The sequence below is a fragment of the Ahaetulla prasina genome, chromosome 8, assembly GCF_028640845.1.
Source record: "Ahaetulla prasina isolate Xishuangbanna chromosome 8, ASM2864084v1, whole genome shotgun sequence".
In the NCBI taxonomy this organism is placed as follows: domain Eukaryota; kingdom Metazoa; phylum Chordata; class Lepidosauria; order Squamata; family Colubridae; genus Ahaetulla; species Ahaetulla prasina.
Window position 1 is genome coordinate 16,982,161 of NC_080546.1, and position 20,945 is coordinate 17,003,105.

General features: G+C 37.9%; 1 protein-coding gene across 1 annotated transcript in view; it reads left to right on the forward strand.

Annotated features, from left to right (window-relative positions):
- LOC131203156 (dentin sialophosphoprotein-like) overlaps positions 1 to 20,945 on the forward strand; it is a 68,823-nt gene that overhangs the window by 1,255 nt on the left and 46,623 nt on the right. The window contains exons 2-3 of the mRNA XM_058193108.1: positions 7,055 to 7,975; positions 12,646 to 14,110. Of these exons, the coding sequence (XP_058049091.1) occupies positions 7,055 to 7,975; positions 12,646 to 14,110 (2,386 nt within the window). The remainder of the gene's footprint in view (positions 1 to 7,054; positions 7,976 to 12,645; positions 14,111 to 20,945) is intronic.

Genomic DNA, 20,945 nt, shown 5'->3' on the forward strand with positions numbered 1-20,945 from the left:
CATTCAAAACAGTCTGATAACTCTTAGTCTGATATCTACGTTGAATATAGTCAATCCATTTTTCCATTCCTTTAAGTATCTTTCTTGCGTATTGTCTTTCAAAAGGCTGATATCTTCGCCATCTCAGCCAAATTGGCAACTTTCAATATCCATTCTTCTATTGTTGGTACTTCTTTTTCTTCCAATATTGTCCTATTAGTAATCTTGCTGCAGTTATTAGATTTAAAATCAATTTAGTCTCAATTACTGTACAATCCGTAATAATTCCCAACAAGAAAAATTGCGGCAGGAACTTTATCTTCTTTTCAGAACATTTTGTAAAATCCACCAAATTTTTATCCAAAAGGCCTTTATGTCCTTACAAGTCCACCAAATGTGAAAATATGTAGCGTCATCACAATTACATCTCCAACATTTTGCTTGCATTTCTGGATACATACACGATAATTTTTTAGGATCTAGATGCCATCTATAAAACATTTTATAAAAATTTTCCTCAGATTCTGTGCCTGCGTGAATTTAACATTTCTAACCCAAATTTTTTCCCACGTTTCCAATAATATTGGCTCCTGAAAATTTTGTGCCCACTTTATCATACAGTCCTTTACCAAGTCCCTTTCAGAATCTATTTCAAGTAACACATTATACAATCTCTTTATATGCTCCTGAGACTGATTTCTAATTTGCTTTACCAAATTTCCCTCGTTCTGCTCTATACCAATTTTCTGATCTCCCTTCCATCTAGCACGTAGTTGCTCATATTGAAACCAAGTATAATTTTTCCCTTCCTCTCTTAATACTTGCAGAGATTTTAACTGCAAATTACCTCTTTCAGTATACAAAAGATCTTTATATGTAATCATTTCCTGATTCTGTTCTATGTTTATATTTTCTACTGTATGTCTAGGACTTGCCCATATAGGAACCTTATAATTTAGTTTATAAGAGTATTTTTCCAAACACAGAAGGGCATTTCTTAGCACATGATTTTTAAAGGCCTTATCCACTTTTTTGTCATAAATTAAATATGCATGCCATCCATATAGCAAATCATAACCTTCTATATTCAAAATTCTGTCCTCTGTTAAATTAAGCCAATCACTTATTGCAGAGAGAGCAGCTGCTTCATAATATAATTTAAAATTAGGCATTTTTAAACCTCCCCTTTCCCGAGAATCTTGAATTATTTTCATTTTAACCCTAGCTTTTTTACCTTCCCATATAAATTTGTTAATTCCCTTCTGCCATTCCTCAAGATTCTTATCTTTCTTAATTATTGGTATCATCTGAAAGAGGAATAAAAATCTAGGTAAAACATTCATTTTAATAGCAGCAATTCTCCCAGCAAAGATAATTGCAATTTTTCCAAACAATCAACTCCTTCTGAACTTTTTGCCATAAAACCTCATAGTTATTCTTATGCAATTTCACATTTGATGACGTAATATAAACCCCTAAGTACTTAACCTTCTTTGCAATTTCAAATCCTGTTACTTCCTCTAGTTTTTCTTTCTGTTGTCTGGCCATATTTTTATTATCACTTTTGTCTTTTCTGATTTACCTTAAACCCTGAGACATTCCCATATTGATCAATTATTTCCAACAAAGATTTACTAGAATTTATAGGGTTTGTTAAAGTAATCACCAAATCATCTGCAAAAGCTCTTAACTTATATTCATACTGTCTAACTCTAATTCCTCTATCTCCTTTACTTCTCGTATTTTATCCAATAATGGTTCTAGAGTTAAAATAAACAATAATGGTGATAAAGGACATCCCTGTCTTGTTCCTTTCGCAATCTTAAAAGGTTCTGTTAAGCTACCATTGATTATAATCTGTGCTGTTTGCTCTCCATAAATTGCCCTAATTATTCTTTAAAAACCATCTCCAAATTGCATCTTTTCTATTAATTTAAATAAAAATCCCAATGCAATCGATCAAAAGCTTTCTCTGCATCGAGAAAATAAATGCTGCTGGAATAAAATTTTTCTTTTCTAAGTACTCCAGTAAATTAACAATCTGCCTAACATTATTCCTCATCTGTCTCCCTTTTATAAATCCAGATTGATCATTATGAATTCTTCGCTGCAGAATCAACATTAATCTATTAGCTATTATTTTAACAAAATCTTATAATCATTATTTAAAAGTGAGATTGGCCTATAATTCCCAGGTTTAGAACAATCCTGTTCCTCTTTGGTATCAATGAAATAAAAGAGGTTCTCCATGAGGGGAATTCTCCTAGTTGTATCTGATTAAATAATTCCTTAAGTGGACCTAACATCTCATCCTGTAAATTCCTATAATAACTAACTGTGAGCCCATCCGTACCAGGAGTTTTCCCATTTTAATTGTTTAATTACCAAAATAATTTCTTCCGAGGTTATAGGCCGATTCAGTTCATCCGTTTGTTCTAAAGTTAAATTTTTAACCTTATATTCCTTCAAATAATTATCAATATCCCTATTCAATATATTATCTTTAAGATATAAATTTGTATAATATTCTAAAAAAGCTTTTTTAATTTTATCCTGTTGATATCTCTTTACCTTTATATTCTATTTTTCTATAGTACGTTGTTTTGTCTTTTCCTTAAAGTATATGCTAACCACCTACCAGGTCTATTTGCATTACAAAAGTATTATGTTTGGCATATTGTATATTTGTTGCCACCTGATCAGCCATTATCATATTAAATTGATTCTGTAGTAACTTTATTGCATCTTTAAGTTTTTGATCATGTGGATTATGTATTAATAATTGTTGTTTCTTATAAATTTCCTCTTCTAAATACCTACGCTGTCTTTGTTGCTTATTTCTCTGTCTATCATTAAGATATAATAATACACCTGTCATAAAAGCTTAACTGAGTCCCAAACCATTTCTATCGATGTTTCATTATTCAAATTATAATCAAAAAATTCTTTCATCTGCTTTTTACATTGATTTACATTATCCTGATATCTAAACAAATTTTCATTTAATCTCCAAGTTCTTCTACCCTCTTTTCCATATTGCAATTCCATCCAAACAGGACTATGATCAGACAAACATCTTGGAAATATCTTAGTTTTCTTCACCCTAAAAAGCAAATCATTAGAAATTAAAATAAAATCAATACGTGAGAAGGATTGATGCCTATCAGAGAAAAAGTATAGTCTCTTTCCTCCAAATTCCGCAGTCTCCATACATCTCTTAACTCAAAATCTTCTATCATATCAAAAAGGATTTAGGCAGCTTTGCATGTGCAGGTATCTTCTTGGAAGAAATTCTCTTGTCCTTTCGTATCTATTACTCCATTCCAATCTCCCAATATAATGCACGATTTATAATCCCATAGATTCAACTTATCATATAACATTCTATAAAATTTTTCTTGTTGCTGATTGGGTGCATATATACCAAGCAAGAGAGTCCTTTTGTTTCTATTGTAAGTTCAATAGCAATATATCTTCCGTGAATATCTGCCTCTATTAACTTGGCTGGTATATCTTTTCTCAAATAAACCACTATGCCATGTTTTTCTCCAAAGCTGAAGCAACAAAATGTTTACCTAACTTTGAGTTTATTAGGTACTTTTGATCTGATAATTTAATATGCTTTCTTGTAAGCAAATAACATCATTTTAAATTGTTTCAAATAATGAAATATTTTTCTTCTCTTCTGAGCTGAGTTCAAACCATTGACATTCCAAGTCAAGATTTTATTTGCCATTACTGGGCTGCTGAAGCCTTTGAGCAATCAACTGAAGATCGTCCTCCGTATCTTCGGCCGTGCTCCTCCCACCGCTTCTGTAGCAGAATCCTGAACTTTACTTTGAGTTTGTTGCTCCTTTTCTTTACGCTTAAGGGCTCCCCTCGTCAGTCTTTGTTCTTGTGGTTGTTCCTCTGATGGTAACATCACTGGAATCACCTCAGCTTCCACACACATTTGAGTCTCTTGAATTCTTTTTCTATTATTTCTATTTCAAATTTCAGCACTGTAGAAAGAAAATCTTTGGCCTTAAGCACTGTGTCAATACGATATCTCCTTCCTTGATAATACACTGTCAAGCCAACTGGAACCTCCCATCTAAATTGAATCTGGTATTTCTTAAGTTCTTGTGTAAAAAATGTAAAGTCCTTTCTATCCCTTAACATCTTGGGAGGAATCTCTTCAAAACCTTCAACTCCTGTTCCCTATTTTCAAGTTTTTCTGAAAAGCAACTTGCAAAATTTGATTCCTCACTGTTCTTTTCAAAAATAAACCACAATGTCTCTAGGAAGTTTCTTTTGCCTAGCAATCCAAGAATTAACTCTATAAAATTTTGTCAATTTGATAAGCAACCTCTTGTGGATCAAGTTCAATAAATTCAGCCAGAGCTTCTGATAAAATTTTTAAATCTTCCCTTTGTCCTCATTCAAACCTCTAATTCCCAGAGCTCCTTCCATCATTCTATACTGCATCACCACCACTTGATCTTCATTTTTATCCAATTTGATTTGCATTCCCCCCATTCTATTTTCTATTTGTTGATTTGACTGAACAATTTCTTGCACCTCCTCCTCCACCACCTCCAGTCTTTTGCCAAACCTTGAAAAGCCATCAAGATATCTTCTCTTATTTTTTATTATTCTCTTTATTTCTTCTCTTATTTTCTCATTATTATCCATAATCTCCTTAAACCTTTCTTCAGACACTTTCCTTGCTCTTTAATCAGATCTTCTAAAGCTGGTTCAGAACCCTTCTGCCCCCAGTCTTAGGTGGTTTAGTAGCCATTTCAGTTTTAAAATTCACAAAATATAAGTCTAGAAACTTCTCTTTCCCTTTAAGTATAGGAGAGCTCAGTTCACTTCATTAAACTCCACACATAACATTTCTTATCTTCTTAGTTGCACAGACTGTTTGTAATTCCATTCGTCACTTTCACTCCCGTTCAGGCGCCATCTTTAAGAGTCAATTAAAACAAAGGGAAAAAAAATTTCTCTTTTTTAGAAGGTAGAAGTCAGGAAATCAAAAATACTTGCAATCCAATAATTGTCCGCTGGCACTCATTCCGCCTGCTTAAAGAGATCCATAAAGATAAGACAATTAGCAGAGATGGACACTTTCTTCTTTTCCTGCTTTTGCAGGAGCGCACTGAAGTCGGAGATGGCAGGAATATTTATGGGACCGTCGACCCTTGAGCTCTGCTTAATTAAAACAAAGCCTCTGGGGAGGTCTACCAACATTTCCTGCTGCTCTTATCTTCCCCTTTCATCCAGGGAAAAAGATTAAAGCCGGCTTTTCCTGGCTTTACGATGTTCAGTGCGGAGCCCCTTTAATTAGGGCTCAGCGAAGAGGTGGAGCCACCCGGAAGTCCAAATTGCTTATATTTGTCATTTCAGTCTCTGCTCCCCAATATTCTTTATCTCAGACTTGTGTCCTGTTTATGACTTAGTTACACAGAGGGAATAAAATCCAGACCAAGCAGCTTCTTATGAATTAAATAAACTTGTTTAGCTGAGATGGGGAACTTTTTTGCCACAAGTTTCAATTACAGAATCTCCCTTTCCATAGGAACTCATGATCATCCTTCCTTGTAGATAATTTTTATTTAGGAAGCCTGCCAAGCTCTTCTTTAAAAAAAATTTCTTTTTAAATCAGTCAAGACAGTTGTGCTCTTTTGTGTTTGAGTTATTACTGATGTTGGCATACAAATATATATATATCTCTTCTTGTGAGCAGATTTTATTAAAAAGCAAGATACTAAGTTGTAAAAAGTGAGCAAAACAACTTTTCATTCATACAACACTGTTGGTAATGTGAAGCCCTGGAAAACTTCTCACTGGAAAACTAAACATCCATGGGACAGCCAACCCATAAGTGGGGAATTGTCCACATCCAATTTAATAGTGCCATCATGCATTTGTTAGAGTTTTGTTCAATCTGACCAAAACAAGCAGAGATAAAAGACAATTAATTGTTCAGGTCAGTAAGTAGACATGATCTGATTTACCTTGATGACTTCATATAAGATTCTGGATGTTTTTGATAGTCTAGTTAATCTTCTACTTACCTCCTTGTGCCAAAATTGAGGTGTAGCTTGCAGATTAGAAACCTGATAACAACAAAATGTAAATAAAACTATAACAAAATGTTTCGAGTCACGTATTAAAAACAAAACAGGCAGAGCTTCAATTGCAGTAGCAGCCATCAACTGGCTTTTTCAACCACACCTTGCAGATACCTCTATTCAGGATAGATGTTCATTTTTAATCTTTCAATCATTCTTTCACTCTCTTAAGAATATTTCATCCCAATATTATCCCAATTATTGTATTATATTATATCCCAACTCTATTCAGTTTTCTGTCTTTTCTTCCTATAGTTAATTAATCCTCTAAATTATGTTCATTTCTCATTAATTGTTTTGCCTTCTCTCCCCTTTTCCTTCCTTTCTAAAAATATTTCAAATGTTTGCAAATATTAGGGTCCTCCCAAGCTTCATAATATCTCTTTCCCGCACATGGATAATGATTTGGCTACATAACAATAAATGCTATGGGGGAGTGGGGGTGATTTTTTGTTAGCATTTTGTTATTTTATTAGTATTTTATTCAGTGATGGGATTCAAGTAATTTAACAACTGGTTCTCTGCCCTAATGATTTCTTCCAACAACCAGTTTGCCACACTGCTCAGAAAGTTAACAACCGGTTCTCCCAAAATGGTGCGAACTGGCTGAATCCCATCATTGATTTTATTCAGATTAATCAGATAGTTATTATCGGGAAACAGATATCTTGTTTGAAATTTCTCAGGTACTTAGTTTAAGGTCCAGTTCTGAATTTTTTTAACATCAACTACAAATGGTGCAACGGTGCTGGGAGGTTCATATGTTACTATGTTGCTACTCTGAGAGCAGAAACCTGATTAGTTCAGCTTGCATCTTGAAGAATCAACTCTTAGGTTTTTATGCTACCACCAATTTGAATTTGTGGAACACAAATTCAGCCTTTAAAATCACCTTTAAAATGTCACACTTTTCATTTCTCTTTCTTTACTCCTGTTCTTAATATTGCACTCCTTTATAGGATGCATCAAATGCTGAATATCATGACAACGGTGGAGAAGACCTCAGGGTTTTACTCAACAACCTAGGATATACCAGTGGAAATATTAATTGTGTATATGGAAGGAGTATTGGCCCTGGCCAAGAAGAATGCAGAACAGAAGAATCTACTGCAAATGCAGATAGAGTGAATGTAGCTGCTGATTTTGTTAATGTCAATGAAAATGAAGGTGGAAGACCTGAAGATAATCTGAGAATAAATGAAAACAGAGAACGTAGGTCTGCAGAGGAAAATGCTCCTGAAAGACAAGAAGTTACTCTAGAAGGTGAATATTTCAGTGATTCCAGTTATGGAATTGGGGAAGAGAATATTAACTATAGAGCACCAGGAGAACTTTTTAGTGATCCTCATGATACGCATTATGGCCCCGAAGGTCAAATTAATGATCAAACTGGAGAAGAATTCAGAGACAGTAGAGGACTCCAGGGCAATCACATCCAAAGCTTTATTGACATGGATGACCATAGATATGCAATTTATGGGCCCAGAGATAACACAGTAAATATACTGATGGGAAGTGAGGTCCATGGGGAAAATATACATTGGGCATACATTGATGAAGGTGGAAGTGGTAATGGTGGAGATCCCAATGAAGAAGGTTCTAGTGATGGTTGGGGAGATGAAACCTCAGAAAGTACAACAAACCTTGGAGAAAATGCGACGGAAACCCATAGTGATAGAAACAACACTCAGGCTTGTGATACAAAATTAACCAACCCAAACAAGGAAGGAGAGGGTGATGTAGACACTGTGGATGATTCTCTCAACACTGATAATGAAGAAGGTTTTCAAGGTCGTGGTGATGCAAGCCCTGAAACCAAGCATGTGACATGCCTTGAAAAGAAAAGAAATGATGGGCTGGACTCAAATGGCAATACTAAGGTGAGCTATTTATTTAATTACCCAAAAGATGTACCTACTATTTGTAGCTAGAAAAGATCAAACCATCATCATTTTACAGATTATAATGGTATTAGTATCATGGCATATAAAATTTTGCTGCACTTTGTTTTCCTCAGATTGATTTTCCAGACATGTAAACAGCCACTAGGGATTGAGTAAGAAATAAAGAAAAGGATTGTTTCCTTCAATGTTACTGTATTTTGTAGGTTAAATTAGTTTACAATCTCAATGAGATTTAACTATTAAGTCAGTTTCCCTCCCCTCTGATGTTGGTCAGAAGTACTGTATTCAAATTGGAACTTATTTATTTATTTATTTATTTATTTATTTAATCAAATTTATATACCGCCCTATCTCCCGAGGGACTCAGGGCGGTTAACAGCCACGTAAAAATATACATAAATACAAATTAAAACCCCAGTTAAAAAACTTATTACATACGGCCGAATATTAAAACCCCAATAGAATAATAAAACCCCCATTAAAACCAAATTTAAAATTTAAAATCCTAATCCAGTCCTGCGCAGATGAAAAGATGTGTCTTAAGCTCGCGGCGAAAGGTTCAAAGGTCAGGAAGTTGACGAAGTCCTGGGGGAAGTTCATTCCAGAGGGCGGGAGCCCCCACAGAAAAGGCCCTTCCCCTGGGTGTCGCCAGACGGCACTGCCTGGCTGACGGCACCCTGAGGAGTCCCTCCCTGTGAGAGCGAACGGGTCGGTGGGAGGCAATCGGTGGCAGTAGACGGTCCCGTAAGTATCCCGGCCCAATGCCATGGAGTGCTTTAAAGATAATTACCAAAACCTTGAAGCGCACCCGGAAGGCCACAGGTAGCCAGTGCAGTCTGCGCAGGAGAGGTGTCACATGGGAGCCACGAGGGGCTCCCTCTATCACCCGCGCAGCTGCATTCTGGACCAACTGGAGCCTCCGGGTGCTCTTCAAGGGGAGCCCCATGTAGAGAGCATTGCAGTAATCCAGACGAGATGTCACAAGGGCATGAGTGACCGTGCATAGGGCGTCCCAGTCTAGAAAGGGGCGCAACTGGCGGACCAGACGAACCTGGTAAAAAGCTCTCCTGGAGACGGCCGTCAAGTGGTCTTCAAAAGACAGCCGACCATCCAGGAGAACGCCCAAGTTGCGCACCCTCTCCATTGGGGCCAATGACTCGCCCCCAACAGTCAGCCGCGGTTGCAGCTGACTGTACCAGGGTGCCGGCATCCACAGCCACTCTGTCTTGGACTCCTTGATATTCATAATCTTCAGGATGTGATAGGCTGTGGAATCTGGGAAATTACCACTTTTTCTTTGCTCTGGCCTCAACCATTTCACAATACAGAATTGGAGGTCTTCTAGTCCAACCCCCTGCTCAAGCAGGAAACCCTATATCATTTCAGACAAATGGTTGTGCATTTCCACCCTGGGTCTTCCAACCTTGCCCATTATTCATGAATCTCTTCATGTATCTGTAACTCCTAAAACTCAGCCTATAGGTGTAGGGCGTGACATATCTGTATAGGATTATCTCTTTGACATGAGAGTAATCTACTTCTTTTGCTGGAAGACAACTGTAAACTCTCAAAGCCTTTCCCATTAAACATGGGGCTAGTCTGACCAACCATTCGCTCTCAGGCCACTTACAAGAGGCAGCTGCTGTTTTAAACATTGTGAAATAGGCTTCTTGGATGTATTCCTCTGACAACTTGGAAATTTTTATGTTTTGGGGATATCCATTAAAAAAAGTGGGACGTATATAACTCAAGGGGAAACCACACAAGCGGAGATGGCTTAAATTCAAGCAGTTCAATATGTGTTCTGGAAACTTTAGAATTGAATCCCCCACTTCTGGTAACTGTATCCCTTTAAATAGGTCCATCAGCCCCTTAAACTCTTCCCATCTTACCTCTGTTTCACTCCTTTCTATTCCAGCTTATCTTTCCTTTTTTTCTCCTTCCAAAGCAACTCTTTTTCCTCTTTGATTAACCACAGCCTTTCTTCCTGCTGCTGCCTTATCAGTTCTGTAATCATATTAGCCCAAGTATCTGGGCCTAATCCCATTTCTGGCTAGTCTACCTTTTGCTTTGGCTTTACCACAGGTCATGGGTGGATACCTGTCTCTATCAAGGTAAGAACCTTTTCTGAGGGAGAATCTGTCACTTTTGCTTTTTCAGTGTGTTTGGTGTAAGCTTTGGTAAGAGACCTGGTTTCTGCAGCCAGGATGCTGGTTAATTCCTGCAAAAGCTGAACTCTGCAAAGAGCTCTTTCTTCTTTACAGCCCCTTTCTAAGCCAAAGCTTGTTTTATTTTCATAGTGTGTGTGTGAACTGAACTGCTTGAGTTTCAGACATCTCCACTTGTATGGTTTCCCCCTTATGTTGGATATCCCACCTCTACCACCACTTTGTCATGCGTTTTTTTCAGTATACCCAGACTCAAGAGAAACAATACCCTGTTTTTTCTAAAATAAGAAATCCCCTGATAATAAGCTCAATTGGGCTTTTGAGTGCATGACAATAAGGCCAAGCACTTATTTCAGGGTATATATATATATATATATATATATATATATATATATATATATATATATATATATATATATATATATATATATATATATATATATATATATATATATATATGTAGGTCTTTGGTTATTCGGTTTTCTCCGTGTAAAATCGGAAGTGTCTTGGCGACGTTTCAACGAAGTCTCATTCGTCATCTTCAGACTTCAGCTTCGTGCTTCTGGGAGAGAGTGATGCAGACACTGTGGATGATTCAGCTTTGTGCTCCCAGAAGCACGAAGCTGAAGCCTGAAGATGACAAAGACCTACATACAAACACCCGCAAAAGCCTCAGAATATATATATATATATATATATATAAAGACAGGGTCTTATTTTTGGGGAAACACCATACAAACACACAAGCACTCAAAGGCTAGTACTTACTGCTCACTACTCCACTCTTCCCCAGTTCTACTACAGCTTTTAATACTTCTCCTTCACTACTACTACTTGTGAGTCTTACTGCTGAAGAACAGCATCACTTTCTATTTGCCTTAGGCTGTTTCAGGCTTTATTTCAACAAACAAACATAATCCAACTTTTCTCTCATTCCAAATCCAACATTATTACCCACAGCTGCCTATCTGTTTACTTTTAATAGTCATTAGTTGGTTTGCTGGGTAGGAAAAGGTCTGAGTAACAGCAGCCTAGATGCTGGCCATTATTGAAGGCAGCTTACTCTTGCAGTGATCAATTAAAGTTAGGTGATTAAAATTAAAATTAGGTGATTCTGGACTAAGCATTCAGCCCAACTTACCTCACTGAGAAGAAAGCACTGGGTGTACTGGAGGAAAGGCAACAAATTAACTACTACAAAGAAGCCTTGGTAATTATTTTGAATTTCAAGTCAGTTACATTCACCTCAGTATCTAGGACTCTAGAAAGAGGTTCTGCTCCTTTGACAGAAAAAATGATGCCTGCAAATTTTGGGAGTTTGATTTGATCTGGTTTTATAAACAGATGTTTGTGTTGAGAGGTTGCCTTGTTATAAATTACAATGGAAGGCCAGTATATCTCTAAAGGGTACCATGCCAAAGTATTATGCCAAATCTAGTGAAGAAGCCTTGGGGAAGAAAAGATATCCAATGTTTAAGAAGCTGCCACAAAGAAAAGGGGGGGTCAACCTATTTTTCAAAGCAGATGAAGGCAAGTCAAGAAACAATGGATGGAAATTAATCAAGGAGAGAAGCAACCTAGAACTAAGGAAAAACTTCCTAACAATGAGAACAATTAACCAGTGGAACAGCTTGCCTTCAAAAGTTGTGGGTGCTCCACAGTGGTGGGTTGCTGCCAGTTCGCCCCGGATTGAGCGAACCGGTAGCGGGAAGCTCCACCCTCCTGCCCATAGGTCTCTGTGCATGTGCAGAAGTGTTGCAGGCATGAGCGTGCGCGCGTCCACGAGCTAACTGATAGCGACGGGATTTGAAACCCACTACTGGTGCTCCAACACTGCAAGTTTTTAAGAAAAGATTGGACAACTATTTGTCTGAAATGGTATAGGGCAGTGGTCCCCAACCTTTGCTGCTTGGTGGCCTGGCTGGGTGGGGGTGAGAAGGAAACTGGGCTGCATGAGTGGCGGGCCAGCATGCGCATGCACACAGCCCTTCTGTAAGTGGTGGACTGGCATGCATGCAGCTCGACTTGCACGAACAGCAGGCAAGCGAGCACCCATGCAATTGCCCGCCAGCCTGTAACTCGCACAAGTTGAGCCGCACGTGCATGCTTCAGTCAGCCACTCATGTGGCTCAATTCCAAATAGGCCATGGCCTGGTAGCGGGCCGTGCTCCAGAGGTTGTGGACTCCTGATATAGGATCTCCTGTTGAGCAGGACTAGAAGACCTACTAGATACCTTCCAACCTTGTCATTCTGTTCTGTACACTCCAGTCTTTGCTGTTCCTTTGTTTAAAATTGCCATCACTTTTATATTATCTCACAGTATTTTGACCCATGTTGCTTTGTAGGATGTGACTCCATATCTATTGGCTTCAGTGGTGATGATTGCATTGAAAGCTTTGATTAATGTGGGCTTTACGGCTTTTAAGGCTGCTTCTTGATATACTTAGTTTATGCTTTTTTTTACTTTTTGTCATCAGGACACAGGGAATAACACTGCCGCTGTAAATAATAGCACTGCAAGTGGTGGTAATACGCATGATAAGGTTATGAATATACCCAACCATGAAACCCCCCGTCAAGATACCATCTGGACTCCACAGAGAAGTGACGGGGAAGGTAGCAGTGGCCATGAGGACACCAGTGAAAAGGAGAGCAACAGTGTGTACAGTTTCAGTGATGAATGGATGCAAGGGGACGAACCCAACCAAAGCCAAGATTCTGAAGGCTCAGAAAACAGCAGCCAGCAAGATCTCCCCAGTGATAGGGAAAGCACATCTTTAGGAGACGAAGAGGAGCAGAGCAGTAATGCTGGCAGTGAGCAGTCAGATAGCAAAGGTGAGGACAATGAAAGCCAACAGGAAAGCAATGAAAGTAGCAGGCACTCAGGCAGTGATGACAGTGAGAATGGTGGCCCATCTGTCAGCAGTGAAAGTGAGAGTCAACCCGACAGCAGCCAGAGCCAGTCTGAGAGCAGCAGTGAGAATGACAGTGAGAATGAGAGCATCAGTGAAAGTGACAGTAAATCTGAAAGCAGCATCGATAGCAGCAATGGATCCAAGAGCAGCAGCGAGAGTGAGAGTGAATCCAAGAGCAGCAGTGAAAGCGACAGTGAATCTGACAGCAGCAGTGAGAGTGAGAGTGAATCTAAGAGCAGCAGTGAAAGCGACAGTGAATCTGACAGCAGCAGTGAAAGTGACAGTGAATCCAAGAGCAGCAGTGAAAGCGACAGTGAATCTGACAGCAGCAGTGAAAGTGACAGTGAATCCGACAGCAGCAGTGAAAGCGACAGTGAATCCGACAGCAGCAGTGAAAGTGAAAGTGAATCCAAGAGCAGCAGTGAAAGCGACAGTGAATCTGACAGCAGCAGTGAAAGTGAAAGTGAATCCAAGAGCAGCAGTCAAAGCGACAGTGAATCAGACACCAGCAGTGAAAGTGAAAGTGAATCCAAGAGCAGCAGTGAAAGCGACAGTGAATCTGACAGCAGCAGTGAAAGTGAAAGTGAATCCAAGAGCAGCAGTGAAAGCGACAGTGAATCTGACACCAGCAGTGAAAGCGACAGTGAATCTGACAGCAGCAGTGAGAGTAATAGCAGTAGCAGCAGTGAAAGTAACAATGATAGCGGTAGCAGCAGTGAGAGTGACAGTGATAGCAGTAGCAGTGAGAGTGAAAGCAGCAGCAGCAGCAGTGAGAGTGACAGCAAATCTGACAGCAGCAGTGAAAGTGAAAGCAGCAGCAGCAGTGAGAGTGATGCTGAGAGTAGCAGTGAGAATGAAGATAACAATCAAGCAGACAGCAGTGAAAGTGACAGCCAACCCAACAGTGACAATGAGAGCGATTCAGCATATCAGCCCAGCAGCAACAGTGCTGCAGATACAACCGAGGACTCAAATGAAACTGAATCTGAAGCAAGTGAGGATAATAACAGCAGCACTCGTTCAGACAGTGCAGCCTCTGACAGTGAATCTCTAAGTCAAGGAAGTGAGAGCAATGATTTAACTAGTGATTACTAACCAAAGAGAAGAATGAGCAGGTGAAAACACATTTACAGCAATGGCAACTGTTGGGATGGCAGAGGGGGAAAAATATACAAAGTCTATTTGTGGAAGCCAAGTCAATAGTCCTTAAACCAGTTATTTTTTTTTAAAGATCAATCAGAATAAGTGCAGTTAAGGCAAACTAGGGAGCCATTAAGAGAAAAAAAAAACATGTCAGGTTTTGGTAGACATGAGCCAACAATGCTCAGAGCTTTTGTTTCTAAGTAGAGCCATTTTGCTTGCAATGAATATGTAACTTCACCGGTGGAATTTTGATTGTCAGTAAATAGGAAATAAAATCGAAGCTCAGGTTCAGTTCTTCATATTATATATCGGCTCCTAAAAGGGTGGGCTTGATTTACATAAGCATACTTATTACTTGATTGCAACATGAAGTGATGACTTGCAAGCGTGAATGAGCCTTTACTGATATATCTCCACACTGAGCAACCCAATGTGCATCTGATTTATTTATTTGTTTAATATTATGGCTCCAACATCACATGTTCAATTCTACATATTCCCCCTGTGTAAACTGTAAAATAAATTATTATTTTTCATGACGTCTCAGGAATATTTTTTAGGAATAGTTCACCCAATTTTTATTCTCAGATTCAAAATAGAAAAGGGATGTTCCTAAGCTGCATGTATCTTTGGGCAGAGCCAATAATGTGTTCTCTGCATCCAGGATTTTTATCTTAAAGAGAATTTGTCAAGGGAAGCACTGAGAGAAACATAACTTAGTTTCCAAGAAGTGTTTTGATTACATAAAGGTCCTGCTTTAGCAATAGCAATAAGAAGTTAGACTTATATACTTCTTCATAGTGCTTTTACAGCCCTCTCTAAGTGGTTTACAGAGTCAGTCTATTGCCCCCAACAATCTGGGTTCTCATTTTACCCACCTCGGAAGGATGGAAGACTGAGTCAACTTTCAGCTGGTCAGGATCAAACTCCTGGCAGTGAGCAGTGAGTTAGCATGTAATACTGCATAATCTTTTATTTGTAAGCCTTCTTGAGTTCCTCTTTTTCTTAGGGCAAACTCTTATGAAGAAAAAAAGGAAACAAAAAGCTGAAAAATTCCCCCAAACTTTTGCTGGATAGTCCCTTTGAAGGAACATTTTCAGGTTACAATTAAATTCGGACACTGCTTCATTTGAACAGGGGGAGGCCGGCAGTTTGCTTACTTGGCTTTCCAGTAGAGAATTATCTAATATTATATTTTGCACTAAGCTTAAATATTTCATCCCTGAATTACACAATATTCACAAATTGGAAAAAATATAAAATATATATAGAGAGAAGTATCAACCTCAAATGAAAGTAATGTTAAAATGTATCCTGTTAGAGGGTTTTGTTTGGTAAAAATTGCATATCGGTCAATATTATGTACAAAAATACAAATATTCAAAATAATACTACAAAAATCCACTTTTCAGCTTAATATAGGTGTGGAATGAACGGCATTTTCAATGAAAAAATATAGTCTGGGAGAAATCAAAGTATCAGTTTTTAGATAGAGGCCTTCAGATTGGCAGATTTGATGATCTGTAATCAGTCTCAAAAACTCACAGTTTGGAATTGGATTTTTCCAAGCTGACACCCTTCAGCAAAGACATTTTATTTCATTCAACAATCTTTCCAATTATTTATTTCAGGGGTCCCCAATCTCTGGGCTACAAACCAGTACTGGGCTGTGGTACCGGGCCATAGCACATTAGGAACTGGGCCGCACAAATGAGTAAAGCTTCATCTGCACATGCACAGATCTACATAGCAGAGGTGGGTTTCAGCAGGTTCTGACCAGTTCTGGAGAACCGGTAGCGGAAATTTTGACTAGTTCGGAGAACCAGTAAATACTACCTCTGACTGGCCCCACGCCCATCTATTCTCTGCCTCCCGAGTCCCAGCCGATCAGAAGGAAATGGAGATTTTGCAATAACTTTCCCCTGCCATGCCCACCAAGCCACACCCACAGAACCGGTAGTAAAAAAATGTGAAACCTACCACTGCTATATAGTGTGCAAAACTATGTCCCCCCCTACAATCCATTGAATCTTTTTCCCCCACAGAACCGGTCCCTGGTGCCCAACAGGTTGGTGGGCTGATGATTTATTGGATTTATTATTCCATGATTTGCTATTTCTTTTTAGAACTGCAGAGCTGATCTGAAATTGAAAATGTTTGGAGGGAAGGAAAAATGTTTCAAAAACACCACAAGCCATAGAGACAACATATTTCTGAAACTCTGGCCTAGCTAAAATATAGTTCCAGATGCTATTGTATAAAGAAGTGTCTGGGAAATTCATTTTGAAGAAAAAAGAGATTCAAAAAGTCTGTGTCTGAGCACCACATTAAGATACGAAAAATATATTTTAAGAGCATTTGTTCTTTTTATATTCTGAACCTCATAATTATCAGAACAGGATAAACATACAACTGCGGAAATGAGTCTGCTCTCTTTGGCACACAAACCCATGCAATAAACCTCTTTTATTTATCAGAGTAGACCTATAATAGGCACAATATGTAAACTGCAAGTTTGAAGAAATCTTGATGATACTAATCATAAATCACATGGGTGCCAATTTCATGATGAAATGTGGTTTGAAATTGGCTCTAACCTGGCCTTCTAAACAAATATTTCACCCAATTGTGACTTATTCAACAAGCCATAATTAAAACATGGAACAAAATCCCTCATATTTGCCCTTCAAAAATTGAAAATACTAAGATTTGAATCAAGACTATTTATTATGCCAAGCATGGTTCAATCATCAAACTGCAGTTCCACCTTGTAGCAGTATTCTCATAATAAACAATACTTTTTTAATTAAACTTTCTTAATTAAAATTTAACATGCCCTTCTTAAATTAAACTGCGGGCAAGTCACAACCCAAGGATGAAAGCAAAAATTACCAACAATGAAACAATGAAATACTGTATATACCAACAATGAAAACAGTACGACAAAAAAACGAAAAAGATCTGGCACTACAGCTAAACTTCAATTTATAAGAACCAATAATAATAAAATTGGATAAGATTTTAAAAAAAACCCAACAACCAAGAAGAAGCGTAATGGAGAAGGACTTTCAAATTGCAAGCTGACCAAAGAGAAACCACTTTTTTTTTAAATTTCATTTTGTCACAACAGTATATACAATCATTAACATAAACAATAACCCATCATGAGAGAAAAAAGTATATATAAGTAAAAGTATGCAGTAACTATGTTAATTTGATATAATGAAGGGAACAATAGGACAGGAATGGTAGGCACTTTTGTGCTCTTATGCATGCCCCTTATAGTCCTCTTAGGAATGGGGTGAGGTCAATAGCAGACAGTTTTTGGTTGAAAATTTTGGGGTTTTGAGTAGAGACTATAGTCAGGTAGTGATTTTTTTGTATGGGTGATCGAAGAACTTCCAGTTCTGGAGGCAATATCTGTTCTGAAGTCTATTAGTGATTTTTTTTTAAAAAGGGTTTTTGAAAGCTTGTCTCCATATTGTGTCAAAAAACCTGGCTTTTCAAATGAGCTTGGGAGAAGCCCTTCCTGGAAGCTATTCCTAACATTCTTTGTGGGTGTTACAAGGAAGTGGCTGAGCTATGCGTGGGGAATTGAGGAAGCTGCTTGTTCCTTTCACAGTTCTTCTACTTGGTTAAGTGCTTCTCTGCCTCAGTTGCTCATGTCTCACTAACAGGATGTGGCCAAGTTTTATTTCAGTCCAGTTGGGTGCAATTGGTGGTGTGAGGCTTCTTAATGTTTCTTCGTAACCATGGGCAAACCTTCTAGGAAGGGTCTTTTCGTATTCACATCGGTTCATTCTTTTCCATCCTATTTCCACATTAAAACCTTCTTAATTTTTTAAAAAAACTTTATGAGGTAGTATGGAAAAATACCATAAAAGTATTAACAGAATTACCAGAAGTTATCTTGCTTAGCAGAAAGTATCTTGTTGCAAGCATAAGAAAAGTACAGGGAACCTGCTAAATGTAACGATGAGCTTAATGACCTATGTGCTAGATAATTTCTGTAACAGAAAATATTGCAAGAAGTGTCTAACCGAAAGTAGCAGATGGTGTAAGATATCACCCATATATGGAAATATAATAAGATAACCAATTATGTAAACTTCTCCTTTTTATGTTTTGCTCTATTATAGTTAGATAAGAGTAACACCTCAGGCGAGGCTGGGGTTACAAAATGAATAAAAGTCACACAGGTTCAGAATTTGCCATGCTAATGCTCTGAACCTTTGCGCAAGGTTTCTTCAACCCTTCGTAGTCTTGTGTTCTGAATTGGTAACAAGATTTGCTGCAACATTTCAACATAGCTAAAAATACACGTCACCAGTAGGAGACATTCAACATTTGATGGATAACTCAATCAGCCATAAAAGTGGGATTGCATCCATTTTAAATTCCTGAAGCTTCTTACTACAGTACTTTACTATGCACTTATCAACCTAAGAATGAGTGTTTTGGGAACGTAGGAGATCAATGAAAATAAAGATCACTTTAATTTATAACAGTGACCTTTCCCCATCTATGACTTCAGGATGTCTCCATGTTTCCTCCAGTGGTGGGTTTCATTTTTTTTTTACTACCGGTTCTGTGGGTGTGGCTTGGTGGGCATGGTTTGGTGGGCGTGGCAGGGGAAGGATACTGTAAAATCTCCATTCCCTCCCCAATCCAGGGGAAGGTTATTGCAAAATCCACATTTCCTCCCCATCGGCTGGGACTTGGGAGGCAGAGAATAGATGGGGTTGGGGCCAGTCAGAATTTTTACTACCGGTTCTCCGAACTACTCAAAATTTCTGCTACTGATTCTCCAGAACTGGTCAGAACCTCTGGTTCCCACCAACCACACTGAGAGTTCTGGGGCCTGTAGTCTGATAAATTTCAAGATACTCCTGTAATTTAAAAAAAATAGAGTTCATTAGTGAGTGGGTTTCTTCAATTGTAGATTTATTTCCAAATACAGGTAATCCTCAACTTACAACAGTTCATTTAGTGACCATTCAAAGTTACAATGGCACTGAAAAAACAGATTTATTACCATATTTCACATTTATGACCATTGTAGCATCTCCATGGTCACCTGATCCAAATTCAGATGCTTGGCGATAGAATCATATTTATGACAGTTGTAGTGTTCCAGGATTATGTGATCAACTTTTGTGACCGACCTTCTAATAAGCAAAGCCAATAAGGAATCCAGATTCACTGAACAACTGTGTTACTAACTTGAGAACTACAGTGATTCACTTAACAACCATGACAGGAAAAGTCATAAAAGTCATAAAATTCACTGAACAACTTTCTTGCTTAGCAACAGAAATTTTGGGTTCAATTGTGGTCGTAAGTTGAGAACTACCTGTATTATTCAAAGCCGTTCAATATGTCTCCTCTAGGTTAAAAAGGTAAGCTACTTTTTGGAGTAAGCCTTAAAGCCAGATTTCCAAATTAGCTTAAGTTTTCAGCAACAAAAGCAGCTGCAATGGAAATATTGATAAAATCCCACCTGAAGATCCCTCTTCTCCATATCTATCTACAGCAAACATACAAATTTATTGCATTAATGCCACAAAGGGAAAAAATGCCCTTTAATTTGAAAGCTGTTCCAAGCATCCTCCTACCTAATGGCTGTCAAGCCAGAAGACATGATTAGCCCTCAAATAACCTTATGGAGAGCAGCTCTTGAGACAAACCAATTATTTGTACAACACTTATTTCAGCAGGAAACATCCTGTTTCAGGTATGAGAGCATCCTGGCTCTATGCAAGGATGACATTGCAATTGTTTATAGTCATAAACCTGCCTTCGTGTAAAACACCGTAATTTTAGAAATCCAAATGAACCCTTAGTGAGATCGTTCATTAAAAAAAAAAAGACAGTCTAGTCATTTTGAGAACCACAGCTTATTTTTAGGAAAACTATCCTTCTGGAGGCAGAAGGGAAGCGTAGGCAGGCTAGATGGATGGTGACAAGTGATGACATCACCCTCTTACCCAAGGCAGCTGATTGGTCCTCTCTTTACTGCCGCAGAGTTTAAATTCATGCACTCTCATAGAGGATACTAATTCCTGGGATTTGAAAATAGGATTCCATTTTTTTTATGCTGCGGGGGAATTATTTTTTCTTAAGAGAAGGACTTCTGGATTGAGCCATCGGAATAAGTAAAGGTAAAAAAATAATTCTCTATTTTGTTCTGAAATTGTTAAGAATAAAAAAAAAACGAATGCAGAAAGCACCTGCGAATACATAGTGATAGTGAAAGAAATTAGAGAATAAGTAGATTATTATTACCTGTAGAGGCTATAAATTTTAAAAATCAGCTTTAATTGTTTCGTCTTTCAATGTGTACATGTAAAAGTGTAGAATGAGAACCTTATAGGAAAGCCCTCTTAAAAAGTAAGATTTTAAAAATTATTTTAATAATAATTAAAATATCTATTATGTCTTTTTTTAAAAAACCTAAAAATGTTAATTATAAATAAAGCAAATACATTTTGGACATAAATTAATTTCACCTCTGTGAATAAGATTTACTTAGATTTACTTAATAATTGTGGAAATATTTCTCAACAAGAAATAAGAAATAAGGGGCGTGCATAAGAGCACATACGTGCCTACTGTTCCTGTCCTATTGTTTTTCTTTTTCTTCTTATATATATATATGCTTATTCCTCCTAATATTTACTCATATATATGTTTATACATTATATAATCTTTTTTTGTAT